This window comes from Corvus hawaiiensis, chromosome 23 (genome assembly GCF_020740725.1).
Source record: "Corvus hawaiiensis isolate bCorHaw1 chromosome 23, bCorHaw1.pri.cur, whole genome shotgun sequence".
Lineage (NCBI taxonomy): Eukaryota > Metazoa > Chordata > Aves > Passeriformes > Corvidae > Corvus > Corvus hawaiiensis.
Genome location: NC_063235.1, coordinates 7,042,412 through 7,059,318, shown reverse-complemented (window position 1 = coordinate 7,059,318; position 16,907 = coordinate 7,042,412). Strand labels below are relative to the sequence as shown.

Here is a 16,907-nt window from a genome sequence, read left to right as displayed (position 1 = left end):
TCTGAGTGTTTGGGTATTTTTTAGGAGGGGAACAGTGTTCCTGCAGCCTCTGTCTTTATTTCATTCATATCTCCCATTCTTCTTGTTCTCCAGAGCCTCGTCACACCCATCACCGCAGAATTTGGCTATCAGGCAATGCAGCCCCGTGGCTGCATCTGAAGGGGTGAACGGGACATTTCAGGGCTCTGTTGCCCCAATATCAAAGCAATTAATTGATATTTTCATCCCTGTGGCTGCAGGCGCGGTTGCCATCTGTGCTCAGCACTTTTCCTCGTCTCATTTAAGGGAGGAATTAACAGATTCCGAGTGAATTTCTCAAAAAAACAACCTGTCTGATTCGCAAAAATTCCATTATTTCCAACAGCACATTGGGAAGTGCAAATTTATTCCGAAGGGAACATTTTCTTAATGGTGTTTTTCAGCATAAATATAGTACCAGCCTAAACACCTCCAGTAAACAAATATCAATTACCTTAAACGTTTCCTGCCTGTGGAAAAGCTTTCATTGTGAGGGAGACACTCCCTAAAAGTCTTGGTTTGTTCTTCAGTTCCGTGGGCTCCTCGGCTGCGTTTGGATTAAAGTGTATTTTTATCTGAAGATCAAGAATTTTTAAGGTTGGAAAAAACCTCTAAGACCATTGAGTGGATTGAAAGGAATCTTGGAGCCCTTCTCTACCTCTGAGTTCCTCTTAAAATCCTGCTTCCCTCAGCAGGCTGGCTATTAAATCTCTTAAACTGATCCACTCAGGTTAAATAATATCCTGGATTTCTAGTTTTAAAATAAACTTTGCTAATCAGGGCTGCTGCCAGCCCTAGCAAACCCTTGCAAGTATCACTAACCAAGGTGCTCTAAAACATCCTCTGTTTAACAAATAAGCTGTCAGTCCCTCCACCACCACCAGTGCTTAAGGCTGGCAATTTAATACTCAGAAACCACATTTTGTTATTGGAGATTAAATATTTTTGCAAGTTAAAAGAGCTGCCGTGGGCTGAGTTGTCACCTAATTATGTCAGTCTCTTTGTGGGGTGTTTTGATAAGCACATCAGAGGAGAGGCTTTAATCTTTGGGCTAAATCTGATCACGTCACGTCCTAAATTCACACGTACCAGGAGCCCTCTGCTGAGACCTGGGTTTTTGTGTTTCACCCAGAGCTGAGGGGCCTCGGGTTTGGTTTTTGGTGGGGTTGAGCCCCCCTGGAGCACTGAGAGGGGACACGATTTGAAGTGGGTGCTGTTATCACCAGCTGGGATTCTCCACAGCCACTGGTCATATTCCCAATTTACAGAGCCTTTGTCCTTTCTGCTCTGGGAGTATCTTCTGCAGGTCCTGCTGGGATCCTTTATTTTCCTCAAAAGGCATAAATTCATCTACCAGAAATTCATTCTGATGTTAAATTCGGGCTTGAAATGGTGCTTTTCTTCTCCAACCCGTTTTGGGGCTAAATGGGACGTGTTGGAGGATGTTTCTCCCACTGCTGCCTGCTCTTCTAGTGGTAAAACTGGGATTAAAGCAAAAAAAAAAAAGCTTTTGTTGGTGGTAAGGAATCCAGTTGATAAAAAACTACCACAGCCACATGCTGAGGAGGGAAGACTCTGCTTGGAACCGCACTAAATGTGTCAATAAACACAAATCAAATGCAAATTAAATAAAAGCTTTTCATATACTCCATTCTCCTCGAGATCAGGCAAAAATAAATGCCACATAAACAAACAGGGTTTATGAAACGCTCCCAAAATAAAACCACTCTTGCAACAAGGCCAAAAATGAGATTGCCTCCGTGTCTTTCCACCTGCTGGGAGCTCTTGTTTCTCTTTGTATCACAACAGAGCTCAAAGATTTTGGTTCAAATCAAAACCGGTGGTGGCAGGTGTTGTAAAGGGGTTGGGGAAGAGCCTCATCCTAAAAGATAGGGCATGGAAAATGCCAGAGCTGAGAGCAGGTCCCAAATCCTCTTCCCAGCTCGTCAATAAGTTGCCTCTTACATAAGACAGTTCTTACCCGAAGGAAATATTTTTGGCTTTTAAGCCAATCTGCAGAGGAAGGTAAGCTACAGTCAGGTCTTTTTCTTCCGTTTTTTCCTTCCTTTTTCCCCCAGACAATCAGCTGGGAAGCGCTGGCATGGCTCGTAGCTTTATCTCAGCCTGCATCCCTCCTTCAAAAGCTGCAAAGGGAATTTCCTCCTCCTCTCCCCAGGGGTGAGCACTGACTCAGGGCCCTCGCACAGGTACCAGACCAAAAGCCCCAAGCCCAGGAAGCCTCGTTTCCTCTGGGAAATCCAGGGATCATCCCAGGATAAGCTCATTGATTTGACTCAAAAGCATTAATATTAAAGCCTCCAACACACTGTTGGGCTGCACGGGCGGTAATTAATAAATGATAAAGTGAAACACAGCCTGGTGGCAGGGGCTCTTGGCTGCTTTGTCTCCCACAACGTTTCATCCAAGCACTCAAGACGTTTCCTTGGAGAACACGTGTGTTGCGGGGGACATGGATGTGTTTTCCCTGGGATGGAGCCGGGAGCCCCACGGAGCTGCCAGGAACGATCCCAAAGGGCCAAGAGGCCGCTTCAGGTTTCAGATTTTGAACCTGGGGTCCCGTCAATCCCACGAAAAGGTTCTACCACGCAGCTGGAAAATGGCTCTTCCCATGCCCACTCCGGCAGAAGCCTCTCCCAATTCTAGCAGCTCGGCGGCTGGATGTGGTTTCCATGGAAATAGACGTCAGATCAGCAAAAAACAGGGCAAGTGTTTAAAATAATCTCTGTTTTGAAAGCTTCCTGCCTTTCTGTCACAATATTAACCTTCCGCAAGGTAGGATTCCTCTTTTTTGGGTGCAAAATCCTTGGGTTTAAGAGGGTGCACGACAAGGGGGGGGTCCCAGAAAAGTCCTTTTTTTGGGATTGTGGGTGTGGAGGCTGCTGGGCTGGGGCTGTAGCAGAGGATTTTGCTGTGTGTCCATCTGCCTTTTGTGTGGATTGACTCTTGGTGTGGAAACCACCCACGGGAATTGCACGGGATTCATTGTGTGGAACATGCGGACATGGAGTGAATGTGTGTGAAGCACGATTGGGAGTGAAACGCTCCTCTGGGGCTGGCAGTGGCGTTATCCTGGGACAGGGAACACTCCCAGGGCAGATCCGTGTGGAGCCACTGTGCCCATTCCATGGAATCTGCACAAATGATGTTTTATTTGGATGTGCTTGGGCTCGCTGGTGTCACCCCAAAGGAGAGGGTGGCCTGGCCCCCAAAACACTGCGGGGTATCTTTGGGGTTGTCCTGTGGCGGCCGTGACCCGAGGTAACCGAAGGGACATGGTGGTCATCTCGATGATGACCAAGAGCCCTGAAGTTACTGTGGCCCCCAAGGTGGCCATGCCCTAATGTAGGTGACCGCATCTGAGAGGTGACCAAGGTCTCAAGGCAAGTGGCTGTGGCTCCGAGGTAGCCATGGCCTGAAGATCTGTGGCTGTGCCTCTGAGGTGACCATGGATCTGAGGTGACTGTGATCTTGTGGTGACTGTGGCTTCGGGTGACCATGGCTCTGAGGTGACCATGGCCACGAGGTGGCCGCAGCTCTGGTCATCCCAGCCACAGCTCCACTCCCACCATTCCCCCTGTGGGGTCGGACACCCCTGGCCGCAGCACCAGCCCTGATGCCCCTGTCCTCCCCACCGCAGGGGCGAGACACAAAGGGAGTCCCAGCAGCTCTGGGGGCAGGAGCGGGATCCCAGCGCGGGGCTCTGGGGGTCGGGGAGGTCCCTGGGGCCCGGGGGACGTCGCGGTTCGGCCCCGCACCCCCGGCCCGGCCCGGCCCAAGCGCGGGGGCCGCCGCCCCCGGCCGGGCGCGAACTACAACTCCCGGCATGCCCCGCGCGCCAGGGGCGGGGGGGGCTCCAGTGGGGGGGGGAACGCTTGTGAGGGGTGGGCGCGAGCCCCTCCCCCCCCCCCCCCCCCCACCCGCAACGGGCGGCACGTGCCGGCGGGGCTCGGCCAATCGGGGCGGGGCGGGGCGGGTCACGTGCCTTTGTTTGGCGCTTTTGTGCGCGGCGGGGCGGGTGCGAGCTGAGTGTGGCCGGAGCGGCGGCGCGGGCAGGTGGGTGCGCGGCGGGGCCGCTGGAGCGGGGAGCGGGGAGCGGGCACGGGCGGGCCGCGGCCGCGGGGCTCCCCCCGCCGCGCCTTGGGAAGGCGGAGGAGGAAATGTCGGTGCTCTCACGGGTGTCCGGCGCCCCGTTGATGCGGGCGGCGGAGTGGTCCCGAGGGTGGGTGTCAAGGTGAGGGGGGGCTGCGGGGCGTTTCGCAGGCGCTCGAGGCGGGGGTGGCTTTTGTCCCCGCTCGCGGGCATCGCGTCGCCGCCCGATTTTGGGGCGTCGCGGTGACAAAGGGAAGGGAGACAATGGGGGGCATCCCTCGTATGTGTCCCTGTCTCCTCGCGCCCCGATAGCTGAGGGGAAGGGGGTGTCTATTGTCCCTCAGCGAGGGGCGACGCCCTACTCGCGGCAGCGGCGCCCCCTCCCCTCCACGCCATTGTTACTGGGGAAGGGGCGGTGTCCGGGCGACCGCGCCCCGACGCCATCGAGCCGTGGGGGACCCTCTCGGAGCCCCCCTGTCCCCATGTCGCTCCCCAGCGCTCCCCGTCCCCCTTCGCCCCTGAGGGGCTGAGGCGGGCGGGGGGGGGGGGGGGGGGCGGCCCCGCACCTGAGGCGGGGGGCGGCAGGTGCCCGGATGTTGGCGTTGGCCCCGCCCCCTCCCTCGAGCCCCCTCGCGCGGGCGCGCGCGCGCTCTCCCCGGCGGTTTGAATTCGGTGCGGTCGGAGGGGCGGGGGCGGGGCGGGGGCGGGGCCTCCGCGGGGCGCCTCGGCGGGGATTGGCTGCGGGCGCGCGGTGGGCGGGGCCCGGGCCCGGGGGCGCGCGGTGCCCAGCGCCGCCCGCCTCCGCGCCCCGGCCCCCGCCCGGACCCCGCAGCGGCGCCCCTTCAAAACCACCCCCCCCCCCGCCAAAAACCGGTTTTTTCTTTTCTTTTTGACGGTTGCTGGACCGTTTTGTGGCGGTTTTTTACGGCGCCTCCGTTTTCGCAAGGTGTCCTGGGCGGTGTGCGCCCTCGCTGTCTGCCGCGGTGTGAAGGATCTGACTTGAGCTGCGCAATTAAAAGCGAATTTTAAATGAGCTCGCTTGCGCACATTTCAGATCCTTAGGGAGTAGCAGGTATCCTGGCTGTGCTGTCCTGTAGTGCGTCATTTTTAAATTCGGAGAGCTCTTATCTGTGTGTGAGAGCAGTGAAATCCCCACAGCGCCGTGGTAAAACGTGGGTCTTTGTTTGAGTGTCTTAATTACGGTGGAATAAAACAGATTGAAGATGCTTGGATATCATACAGATCCCGCAACACCAGTAATTCCATAACCTCCTCAGTATTCCCAGTACTGTCTGTCAGCCCCACAAAATACCTGGAATCATTGACTGCAGTGACCTACCTTGACTGCCTTTTGTTCAGCAGCTCTAATTATGTTTAGCAGTTTTTATTAGAAGGAGCAGGATCCCTGTGCTGGCTGTTGAAAAGCACATCTCTTTGTTATCTAGGAAACCACCCAACTGACCTTCTCCCAGGGTTGGCTTCTGGACTCTTATTTTCTTGGCCATGGCTACTTCTGGTAGGTAGAATTACGTGCTAAATGCTCTTGTCGTTTTTTTTTTGGTTTTTTTTTTTTTTTTTTTTTGCCTCTTAATTTCCTCGGGAATAACTTAAAACCCGAATCTAGTGAAATAAGCTGCCACCACCAGGCTTTTTCTCCCATCTTGGGTGAGGCTGTTGAAGCTGGGTGGTTGTGAAAACACCCCAAAAGAGGAGTCTGGCAGCAGATGGGCTTCAGCTCCCTGCAGCCATCTGCTCCCCCGGCAGAGCTGGCTGTCACCGAGGCATCTCAGGGACCACGCGGGTGCAGCTGACACCGTGCAGGGCTGACGAGCCTGGTGCAGGATTGGGAGAGAAAGCCCTGCCTGCAGATTTCTCTAAAAATTGGATTTTTTAGTTCTTGGCTCTCTCGGGTTCCAGGCAAACGCCTGGAAATTCGTCCTCAGGTTTGTCACTGGATAGAGAATGATTTTTTGATTTGAGCTAATGAACTTGTTTTCGTGGCTTGGGATGTTGAAGGCTAAAATAAAACATTAGGTGCTTGGGTGATGTAGGATCGAGGAAGGATTGCAAAGAAAATTGCCCCGTTTTTGAGCAGTATTGCTGTGCTGGAAACAAAACTCCTGTCCTGGATGCCCTCCCTCAGGGAGCTTCGTGGTGCTGAATTTTGGAAGGCTGTTTCTAGTGTCACCTGAGCCAGTTCCTGCATAAAATGCTGTTTTTCTGGCTTTATTCCCCCCATTCCCAGATATCCAAGTGAAGGAGCTGGAGAAGCGAGCCTCTGGGCAGGCCTTTGAGCTGATCCTCAGCCCCCCCTCGAAAGAGGCTGTGGCAGAATTCCCTCTGTCTCCCCCAAAGAAGAAGGATGTGTCATTGGAAGAGATCCAGAAGAAGCTGGAAGCAGCAGAGGAGAGACGCAAGGTAGATCTGGAGCAGCTGAAGTGAGCTCTGCTCCGCCAGTTTTGGGGGGTTTTGGGCTCTTTTTTTATTTGTTGCTTGGGATAAGTGGGGTTTTTTTTAATGTCAAGTGGAATATTAGTGGAACTTGTTAATGGAATCCCTGGGGCTCTTAGGAAGCTTTAATACAGTCTGCAGAACCATGGCTTTGATTCCAAACTGATTTTGAAGGAAAACTGGGAGGAAACGTAGCTGAGAGGAGCAGCTCTTTCAGGAAGAAGCTGTTTTTCTTGTCTATTAACACCAGAACAGATTAATTTTCTCCTAGAAAACGCAGCAGTGAATCTGTAATGAGAAGTTTGGGAATAAATTGTCTGAGTGATGAAAGATGTGGCTGGGGGTGCAGCCTGGAGCCCTTGAGGGTGGCGAGGCTTTGATTGAAGTCAGCCTGACCTGAATCCCAATGATTCACCACTCTGAGAAGGGAGAGTCTTCAAGGAAAGTTCTGTCAACGTTAACATCGAATCCATGTTCTCTCTCCAGAAAGATCCCATTTAACAAAATCTGCAAGTAATGACAGAAACTGAGCTTTGCAGGTTCTGTGGGTGGGTGGGGGAAGCCCTGGGAGCTGTGTCCTGCAGCACCGGGCTCCTGTTTGCAGCCAAACAGCAGAAAATCCTCTGAGCGGCCGGGGCAGCTCCTGTGGCCCCTGTGGGTGCCCTGCCCTGCCCTCAGAGCCTGCCCTGTGTCTTGTCAGTCCCACGAGGCAGAAGTGCTGAAGCAGCTGGCAGAGAAGCGGGAGCATGAGAAGGAGGTGCTGCAGAAAGCCATCGAGGAGAACAACAACTTCAGCAAAATGGCAGAGGAGAAGCTGACCCACAAAATGGAAGCCAACAAAGAGAACCGTGAGGCACAAATGGCTGCCAAGCTGGAGCGCTTGCGGGAGAAGGTGGGTGTGGAGCCCTGGGAGAGGGAGCTGTCCATGCTCCCTGCTGGGAAAAGTGGGTAAAACCCCCCCAAAAAACATCCAAGTGAGGAGGGTACCGTGAACAGGTGGGAGAGCTGTTGGTGGTGTGGTCTGGATATGAAATCTGCAAAAGGGTTTGCAGAATTCCAGCTCTTTATGAGAGGGAGGGATGGAGTTGGAGCAGCTTCTCCCCTAAAGCTGCACCCTGTACCCACTCGGTGTCCCCCAGTGGTGTGGGAAGCCTTTCCCAGGATCTCACAGCTTCCTGCTGCTGTTTTTCAGGACAAGCATGTGGAAGAGGTTCGAAAGAACAAAGAAGGGAAAGACCCCGGCGAGGCCGAGACCGACTGACTCCGTTCTGGAAACTGACTCTCCCCCTCCTCCAAATATCCAAAGACTGTACTGGCCAGTGGTTTTATCTTTGGTTTTGGTTCGGTTATATATTTGGTTTTTAAGTTTCTTAGAAACTGATGTAGAACTGTAAAATTAGATTCAAACTGTACACTTGCTTTGGGGGCTAGAGGGGAGACCTTCCATGTGTCACTTTTCTAAAGTGTTGTCTTTTCCAGTGTAGCTTTTTCTTCTTGTTGCATCCTTTTCTACGCCAGTGCCCTCGCTCCTGGGTTGATGGCGGGTACTGTATCAGCTCTGTAAGACCTTTGTGCAAGGAATCTGTAGTAACTGTTCCATGCTGAATATCTGTTACACTTCAAACAAAAATCTCTGACTGTCCCAGTCTGCTAAAATACTGCTGTAACCGAGTGACTCAATAAAGCTGCACAGTGCTGTTATCCCGAGTTCCTTCCTCAGGAGCCGAGGGCTGGGTGGATGGAAAGGTCTGGAGTGGCTCCCTGCCGCCCTGGGCGCGGCTGCTGTGCCCCAGAGCCTGGCATTGTCCGGCTGTGACAATCAGAGCTTTGTGTGACACCTCAGCCCTTGTCAGCTGTTGGGTGTTTGTGTTCTGAGGGCCCCGAGCCACCTCCCCGGGCCGGGACACCCCAACAAACGGCCCTTGTTCCCACAGGACGGAGGGGAGCCTGCCCTTGTGGGGCACCGCAGAAACCTGCTCTGTGCTGGGAGGGTCGGGCAGCCCCGAGGGAAAGGCTCCTGGGGCAAGGGATCATTTCTGTCTTGGTGTCGCACAGATGTGCCCGGGCAGAGAGCCCAGCACCTGCCACAGCCCGGTCTGTGAGAAAGGGGAGGGGCTGTACTCGTGCTCTGAGGAAAGATGATTGGGGGGAAAAATTGCTGTGTTGCACCCCAAACCCTTCCCCTAAGGCCACCCCCGGGTACTTGGGCTGCACTGGGGCTGTGAACAGGCACCTCAAACCTCCCCAAAAAACACCTTGGAGCTCCTGGGCTGTCCCAGCCCTGTGGAGGTGGCACTGGTGCCGCTGGTCTCAGGGACACTTGCTCAGTCCTTCCTCTGTCCTCGACCCTGGCTCGGCTCCCGGCTTTGTTTTCAGTTTAGCTCCATACCCCGAGCAGCTGGTGCTGCCCAGGTGACACCTGAGGATGGAAAATCCGTAGGGAATTGGTTTTTTAAGGGACTCACGGAGTCCTGGACCACTTGACTGTCGTGTGGGCTGTGATGGAGATGGAGCCTCAGTTCGGGAAGCTTTTCCCGTGTCCCACCGGGCCCTTCGGAGCTGTTCTTACCCCGGAGCTGATCCGCGAGAGGAGCAGTGGGGCACAGCCCTCCTCGATGGCCGGGAATGCTGCAGCGGCTCTGTTCTCGGAGGGATTGCCAGGAGCGTTCGGATCTCTGCGGCTCGAGGTAAGACAGAGTCTGTGCTGCTCCCTGCTGGGGAGGGAGGCGGCGGCTCTGGGGCTTGGGGCGGCTCGTCCCGACACTGTCCGGCATTGTGTAAGCTGAGGCCGTGGGGATGGGGTCAGGGTCCGGCCGGTGGGGTGAGTGCAGGAAAACAGAGCTGAACTTTGAGCCCAGGCGTGCGAGTGCACCCAGGAGAGAGGCTGAACACCCGGCACGGCGCGATGGAGGCTGGAGGGAACCCTAGAGCAGCTCCCGAGTACAAAATGAGGCACAATCAGCAATCAAACCCGCAGATCTTCATTTTAATGTAGTCACCTGCTGAGGAAATAGTGTCCCACATGCCATGTGGGGTTTTTTCTCCTCTCTCCAAATGTGGGGGAGGAGAATGGCAGCACTGCCAAACCCCAAATGGCGTTGGAGCCCAAAGCGATGCTAAATGTGAGGTTTGAACTTGCCAGAGCTGTCAGAGCTCGGCACGGGGCCTTCTGTTCCCTCCTCTTCCTTCTGCTTCGCGTATCTGCCGTGCGTGTGCTGAGCTGGGGCTCCGCAGCCGGGTCTGGGGTCTCTGAGTGCTCCCGGGGGGGAATTTTGAGGGGTGGGAGGGAGACTGGGGGGTGCGAGGAGGGAGAGGACAGCAATGACCTGAGAGTGGGGCAAGGGAGGGGGATGCTCAGGGCAGGAAAACGGAACTCAGGGGCCCTCTGGGGAAGGCTGGGCTGGGAGCAGATTCCTTAAAAATAAAAAAAAAAAGGACCAAAAAAAAAAAAAAAAAAAAAAAGCTCCACAGCTTCTGCCACCTGTGGAGGAAGGGGGGGAGGGAGGGATGTGGAGCCGTGTCGGGGTTGCGAAGGGAGGGGCAGCGGCTCGGAGCAGCGGGCGGAGGCAGCGGCGGGGCCGGGGCGGGGCGGGCCCGGCGGCGGCGGCGGCGGCTGAGGCCGGACGGGTCCGGTCCGCTCTGCAGGTGCCGGGGCGGTGCTGGGGGTCCCGGGGGGCACCGCGAGGGGAAGGGGCCCGAAGCCCTGCTCATCCTCATCCCCACCCGCGCCCCGCGGGGGGAAGCATCCCCGGGGAGGGAGAACGATCCTGGGCTGCCCGGGTTTGGCAGGGCTGGAGCTGCGGCTCTGCGGGGGCTCAGGTGGGTCAGGGGCTGATCCCCGGGCTGGAGGAAACCCGTGGTGATTTGAAAATGAAAGCTCTCTGTGCTTTGGGAGGCTGGGTGCCGCTGTGTGGCGGGAGCAAACAGGGATGTAAACAGCCGGGGGCGAGTCTTTATCATCACAGAAAAATTCAGCGGGAGGGGTGGATGCTGCTGGGGAAAGGAAGTGCTCCGGAGGAAACGCCAGGCGTTTGAGGCAGCGTTATCGACAGCTCGTGGGGAGGCGGAGGGTGTTTTTTGGAGTACGAGGCAGCTGAAGGATTTCCAGGATGTGCTCCCTTCATAACGGAGCGTTGCTCAAGGCTCGGTAGCTGGGAAGAGCTCGGCAAATTAAGTCCTGCTCCGACAAGTTTTGGAGGAGCTGAAGTAAACACTGCTCCTTTTCCTGCCTCGTGCTTGGCTGCTCCCCGCTGCTCCTGACACGGCATCTCCCCGAGCAGAGCCAGGGCCGCCTTTCCCGCTGGAATTTCTCTTCTGGGAGCCGGAACGGGGTCGGACACGGCCGGAGCTGAGCCCCCTCCCCTGCACCTGGGCGTCCTCGAGGGCAGCGGCAGCCCTGGCACCGAGGCAAGTTCTCCGGGCAGTGTTTGCTTCCGAACTGCCCGTGGAATTTAGGTCAAAACAGCTGAACTTGCGAGGTTCTGCTTTTGCCCTCTGTCTGTGGCAGCACTCGGGGCTGTTTCGGTTCAGAGCGGGAGCTGTGAGTCCGGAAGAGGTTCAGGGGGTGAATTTTTCCCTGGCAGCCCAAGAAAGTCGCAGCTTTTCGGGAGGGTTTGGGAGGCCAAGGGAAGGTTGGGATCACCCTTTGTGAGGCGCTGCCCCAGCCGGGGGGGCTGTTTGAGATGTGGGGCCTCTAATCAGGCGAGGTGGGCAAAGGGCAGTGGGGAGGGAGATCGAGCAGCAAAGAGCCTGGATTTTTGTGCATCTGTGCCCCTCAGATCCAGGCAGGAATGAGTTACAGCCTGTTTTTGATGAGGAAATTAGAGAGCTTTTAAAAACAAACAGTCCCATCCCCACCTCCTCCTGTTCCCAAACTTTGAAGAACTTTTCCTGTCCCTGAAATGATGGCACTTGCAAGGGCTTGAGGCATAAATTAGCACTGGAGGTGGAAGTGAATCAGGTTTTCTTCAGGACTTGTCTGAGCAAGAGCAGGTAACGTGGGGGGAGAATCTCATTTTGGGCATGTTCTGTTCAAGAAGTTCTTAGGAAAAGGCTGAACAAGCTGGCAGGGCTGCCTTTATCTGGGTAAGGACAGCAGCTTCCAAAATGTAAATATGGAAATTCCTGCTCACAAAGATGACGCTGCTGGACCTCAGTAGTGCAACAGGATGAACTCACTCGAGCCACGTTGTTTTTGTGGGAAGCTGCTTGGAAAATCAGGAGCTGAAAAAAGGAGGTAAAACTCCAAATGCAGGAGTTGCAGCCCCTGTTAGTGGTGTTGGTTATTTCTGTTCTCAGATGCCCCTCGTGAGGCAGAGCAGGTCACCCTGATGCTTGTGGGAACATGGCTTGTTGGTATTTGTAAGGACAAACCCTGCAAACAGTTTACAGGAGGGGAAATCTGGAGTGGGAGGTTTGTTTGAGATGCTTGGTTTGTTTAGCAGTTCCCAAACTACAGGGAAGGGGGGTGAGCCAGGCACTGCTGTGTCCTGGTGTGTTCATTATTGTGTCATTTAACCCCATACTCATGTCCTCTGGGCTCCTCCACACAGTCTGTGCAGCAGAGGCGCCTCAGGGCTTCTTAAATCTCCCTTCAGCCTCCTTTCTGCCACTGTTGTGGGGGATTCTAGGGGGCAAAACACCAGGCCAAGCATTTGAACAGCCCCTGCTGGTCGATTTTTATGTTTAAATCCCTACTAAACCCCACAGCAAAACTTTCTTTCCTTCCCAAAGGTAATTTTGCACGGCGAGGACCCGGACTTTGGCCTCATCATGGCAACGGTGGTGACTGAGAAGCTCAGCCGGCTCTTCATCAACGTGAAGCAGCTCCCGCAGCTGCTGGGCCCGCTGGCCCCGGCCACGCTCAGCAGCTCCGAGGTGCCGCCGGTGTTCTGGAAGCCCTACATCCACGGCGGCTACCGGCCCGTGCGCCAGACCTGGCGCTACTACTTCTCCACGCTCTTCCAGCAGCACAACGAGGCCATCAACGTCTGGTCACACCTGGTGGCCGCCCTGGTCCTGCTGCTGCGCTTCCAGCGCCTCTGGCAGCACGTGGACTTCGGGCAGGACGAGCACGCGCGGCCCCTGCTCATCATCCTGGCCGCCTCCATCACCTACCTGACGTTCAGCAGCCTCGCCCACCTGCTGCAGGCCAAGTCCGAGTTCTGGCACTACAGCTTCTTCTTCATGGACTACGTGGGGGTGGCCGTTTACCAGTACGGCAGCGCCCTGGGCCACTTCTACTACGCCATCGAGCCCAGCTGGCACCAGCGCGTCCGCGGCTTTTTCCTGCCGGCGGCGGCGGCGCTGGCCTGGCTGTCCTGTGCCGGCTCCTGCTACGCCAAGTTCCGCTTCCACCCGTCCTGCCCGCTGCCCGGCCGGCTGTGCCAGGAGCTGCCCTCGGGCCTGGCCTACCTGCTGGACATCAGCCCCGTGGTCCATCGCATCTGCACCTCGGCGCGGCCGGACCTGGCCCTGCTCTACCACAAGTGCCAGGTGCTCTTCTTCCTCATCGGGGCCTTTTTCTTCTCCCATCCCTACCCCGAGAAGTGGTTCCCCGGGAAGTGCCACTTCTTCGGGCAGAGCCACCAGATCTTCCACGTGTTCCTGGTGCTCTGCACGCTGGCGCAGATCGAGGCCGTGGTGCTGGACTACGAGTCCAGGAAGGAGATCTATTCCTCCCTCCAGGGGGACCTGGCTCACGACTTCTCTGCCCTGTTCCTCTTCACTGTCACCTGCTCTGTCCTCACAGCCGCCTACATGGCCCGGAGGGTGAAGGAGAAGTTGAAGAAAGAAGAGTAAAGAAGAAGTGAGCTCAGCCCAAATCCAGCCCCAAGCCTCGAGATGCTGCTTCATGAGCTGTTACTCAGCAAGTGCTTTCTATAGGGAATGAAAGTAAGAGATGCTTTTTATGCTTTTTAAATCCAGCATAAGTTCCAGCTTGCTCATAGAATGGTACACGGGTTCAGTCCACCTCTGAATAAACAGTCGGAACAAAGTGTTTTATGTGCCCTGATGGGCTGGGGAAGGCTCTGGGAAGCTGCCAGGTCTCCCAGCATGAGGTAAGGAGAGGCCATCTGGCCGCTGTTAGAATCTAACCCATGGAAACAAACCAAGGTGAGGTCTGAACCACTAAGGTGACAAATTAATTTATTATCATTTCAGGCTCCTCTTATAGGGCTGAGGGTGTTTTTCAGAGCTGTCCATGCAGTGGCAGGGCCCTGTGCTTTACCCTGTGGGAGCAGGATGGGCACAGCATGAGGAGAGGAGGGGTTGATGCGATGGAGGAGCCCCAGGAGCAGGCCGGGGCCCCCAGCGCTGGGTCAGGGCTGGGAACAGGTGTTGCTTCCGCCCCGATGTGGGTACAGAGGGCAAACGCGGGGCAGGACACGGCCGGGCCTGCCGCAGCCGCTGTGTCCCGGCCTCTCCTGCCAAAGCTCAGCGGCCGCTGCTCCTCCGCTGCCGCCACTCCCGCCCAGGGCCGCTCCCGCTGCTCTGAGGCGGCCGTGGCGCCGCCGCCCCTTATATAGGGCAGGGCCCGTGTGGGCGTGGCTTCACCCCGCCTATGGCCCCACCCCTCGTCTCCCATTGGTCCATCCCTGCCGGCGGCGCATGCGCGGTGCGTGGTGGGGGCGGGGCCGGCGCGAGCGGGAAACCGGGACCGGGAAAAAACCGGGAGCGGGAATTCTCGGGAACGGGACAGCCCCGGGAACGGGAAAAAACCGGGAGCGGGACCCGGGAACGGGACAGCCCCGGGAACGGGAAAAAACCGGGAGCGGGACCCGGGAACGGGGCAGCCCCGGGAGCCCCGGGATGAGGCGCCGGCGTGGGGGCGGCGCGGCCCCGGCCGAGGCCTGCGGGGTGTGGCTGGACACGGCCGAGCTGAAGCGGGGCCCGGCGCGGGTGAGGCCCGGGCGGGCACCGGGAGCGGCCCGGGGGAGCCGGAGGGGACGCGGCGGGGTCGGCACAGCCCCGGGGGACCCCCGCGGGCTCCTGGGGAAGGGTTGGAGCATTTCGCTCCACTGAATCCTGTATTCCATCGAGAAGGATTCATTCCGGGGTCTGGAGCATCGCCCTGATGAGGAGAGACTGTGGGAGCTGGGCCTGGTCGGTCTGGAGAAGGGAAGGCTGAGAGGGGATCCCATCAATCCGGAAAATATCCCCAAGGGGTGTCAGAGGATGGTGCCAGAGTGTTCAGTGAGAGGATGAGGAGCGATGGCCATAAACTAAACCACAAGGGCTTCCACCTCAACGTAAGCTTCTTTTCATGAGGGTGGACAGAGCCCTGGAACAGCTGCCCAGAGAGGGCTGGAGTCTCCCTCTGTGGGGACATCCCAAACCCACCTGGACGCGTTCCTGTGCCACCTGCTCCAGGTGACCCTGCCTTGACAAGGGGCATCTCCAGAGGTCCCTTCCAACCCCAGTTATTCTGGGATTTCCAACCCCAGTGGCTCTGATGCTGTGTAATGGAGGTGGGAGCTGTGCCACAGCGATGGAAGAAGGGTAGAGCTGGTTTTATATTTATTAATATTTTTCACTTGTTTCTTCCCGCAGCCCCCCAGCGCCAAGATCAAAGCACCCACCCGAGTTCCCGAGAGGAAACGCACCCCGGTGCTGCTCCCACAGCCTGGCACCAAGCAAACCACCATCCCCACCTTCTTCAGCTCCCACACAGGTACCTGGGGCCCCGGGGGAGGGAGGTTCAGGTGGTACAAACCCATCTCTCATCTCTTGGCAGCTTTGCTGGGCAGGAAAGTTCATTTTGTGGTGCAGAGGGTGAAGGTTTGAAGGCCCAAGAAGGAGGAGCTGGCTGGTTTTGAGAACTTGGATTTTATATTAAATGGTTTCAGAGGCGAGTGTGGGACTTGCTGCCTCCATCAGGCCAGGGCAGCTTCACGGGGGAGTTCTGTGGGGTTTTTTGGTAACTTTGAGCTGCTGCTTTTAAAGGGAATGCAGAGGGGACCTGGCAGGAAAGCCGAGGGAGGGAGGCAGAGGAGCCGAGGGCGGGAGCAGCTGAAGGTGCAGCTCTCATGTCTCACTTGAGGGGCTGATGGGAGCCAGAGCAGAGCTTTGGGTGCTGTTCAGAGCAGCCTCTGCAGCAGCACGGGATTATTGTGGGGTGCTGGGTGACAAGTCCTTAGGGACACACAGAGGAGAGCAGTGATGCTGTGGGTGCTGATTAACCCTGAGAAATGCGGCTGCTTTAACCAATTCCCTGTCGTTTTTCAGATGAAAGAGACAAAGAAAACTCCAGGCCGACTCCCTGCACCCCAAATAAAGACTGTAAGGACACAGGGGTTCCTCTGGCTGCCTGCCCTGTGAAGATCCTGGCCTTGCCACAGCTGGAGGGAGCCCGGGAAGAGCCCTCTGGAGCCGAGCAGGGGGTGCAGAGCACATCACGAGCATGGCAAACACCTCTGGAACCCCCAGAGCTCCAAATGGAGTCTGAGAGCCAGAGCAAAGCCTCCTGTGGGGCTGGGGGGGATTCCTGGTGCTGCAGCTTCTCCCAGGGCTCGGAGTACGATGGGATCATCGCTCCCAGGAACAAATCCTGGTTATTTCCTGAAGAAACGGCCTCAGGGAGCAGGAAACCACAGCACTGGAGCAGAGTTAATTCTGGGATGGGTTTTGCTGGGACTGAGAACACCAATCCTGTCCCAGGGGCTGCTCCCAGAGGGGTTTGTTCCTCTCCCCTCAAAGAGCGGGGCCAGAACACGGTGGGGGCCCAGGGGGGGTCCTGCAGGGAGCTCTTCTCCCAGGACTCCCAAGGGAACAGGGTCATTGCTCACAGGGCCAGGGGCAGCTCCAGCCCGAGGCAGAGCCAGCCCCGGGGGCTGCAGCTGGAGCTGGGCTCAGAGGCCCTGTTCACGCAGGACTCGGAAGGGAACAGGGTCATTAAACACTGGTGAGTGAGCTCAGCCCGCCCTGGGCAGCAGCAGAGTGCGGCTGTTGTGAAGGAAGTGGTCAGAATTGGGGAAGTGAACCCCTTGGTGCAGCCCTCCGCACCTCTCCGTTCTCTGAACTTTGCTCTAATCCAAATAAAACGCTGGAGTTTGTAAGGGTTTGAGTGTTTCAGTCAGGATCACAGCCTGGGGCTCTGTCCTGTCCTGCCCAGGCTGCGCAGGGACCACGTTCCCAGGGCAGGGACTCTGCTGCCAGCTCCATCTCCACAGGCAGGCCCCAAAATCCACCCAATCCTCGTGCAGAGGAGCCTTGTGGGGACAGGGGGAACAATCACCTCATCCAGGGGCTCTGGGGGTGCATCCAGGAGGGGAGGAGCTCCCTATAAAAATGATTAATTCTTACGTCTGCCTTCTCTCTGCCACAGA

General features: G+C 56.7%; 2 protein-coding genes across 10 annotated transcripts; both read left to right on the top strand.

Annotated features, from left to right (window-relative positions):
* The first annotated feature begins 2,715 nt into the window (after positions 1-2,715).
* On the top strand, positions 2,716-8,280 carry STMN1 (stathmin 1). Of its 2 annotated transcripts, none has more exons than XM_048327037.1 (5): positions 2,716-2,811; positions 5,574-5,644; positions 6,374-6,546; positions 7,280-7,471; positions 7,772-8,280. In XM_048327037.1, exons 2-5 carry the CDS (start codon positions 5,632-5,634, stop codon positions 7,838-7,840), a joined length of 447 nt encoding a protein of 148 aa, XP_048182994.1. In that variant the 5' UTR covers positions 2,716-2,811; positions 5,574-5,631; the 3' UTR covers positions 7,841-8,280. The 2 variants fall into 2 exon arrangements, with proteins under 2 accessions (XP_048182994.1, XP_048182995.1); XM_048327038.1 differs by lacking the exon at positions 2,716-2,811 and adding an exon at positions 4,019-4,092.
* Positions 8,281-8,809: 529 nt separating this feature from the next.
* Positions 8,810-16,637, top strand: PAQR7 (progestin and adipoQ receptor family member 7). 8 transcript variants are annotated; one of them, XR_007208028.1, is made up of 5 exons: positions 8,810-9,266; positions 10,860-10,986; positions 12,313-13,473; positions 15,133-15,253; positions 15,808-16,637. XR_007208028.1 is itself a non-coding variant. In XM_048327027.1 (3 exons), exons 1-3 carry the CDS (start codon positions 9,205-9,207, stop codon positions 13,378-13,380), a joined length of 1,257 nt encoding a protein of 418 aa, XP_048182984.1. In that variant the 5' UTR covers positions 8,810-9,204; the 3' UTR covers positions 13,381-13,576. The 8 variants fall into 8 exon arrangements, 7 of the variants coding, with proteins under 7 accessions (XP_048182984.1, XP_048182985.1, XP_048182989.1 ...); XM_048327027.1 differs by lacking the exons at positions 15,133-15,253; positions 15,808-16,637 and having other exon boundaries at positions 12,313-13,576; XM_048327028.1 differs by lacking the exons at positions 8,810-9,266; positions 15,133-15,253; positions 15,808-16,637 and adding an exon at positions 9,572-9,701 and having other exon boundaries at positions 12,313-13,576.
* The last annotated feature ends 270 nt before the right edge of the window (positions 16,638-16,907 follow it).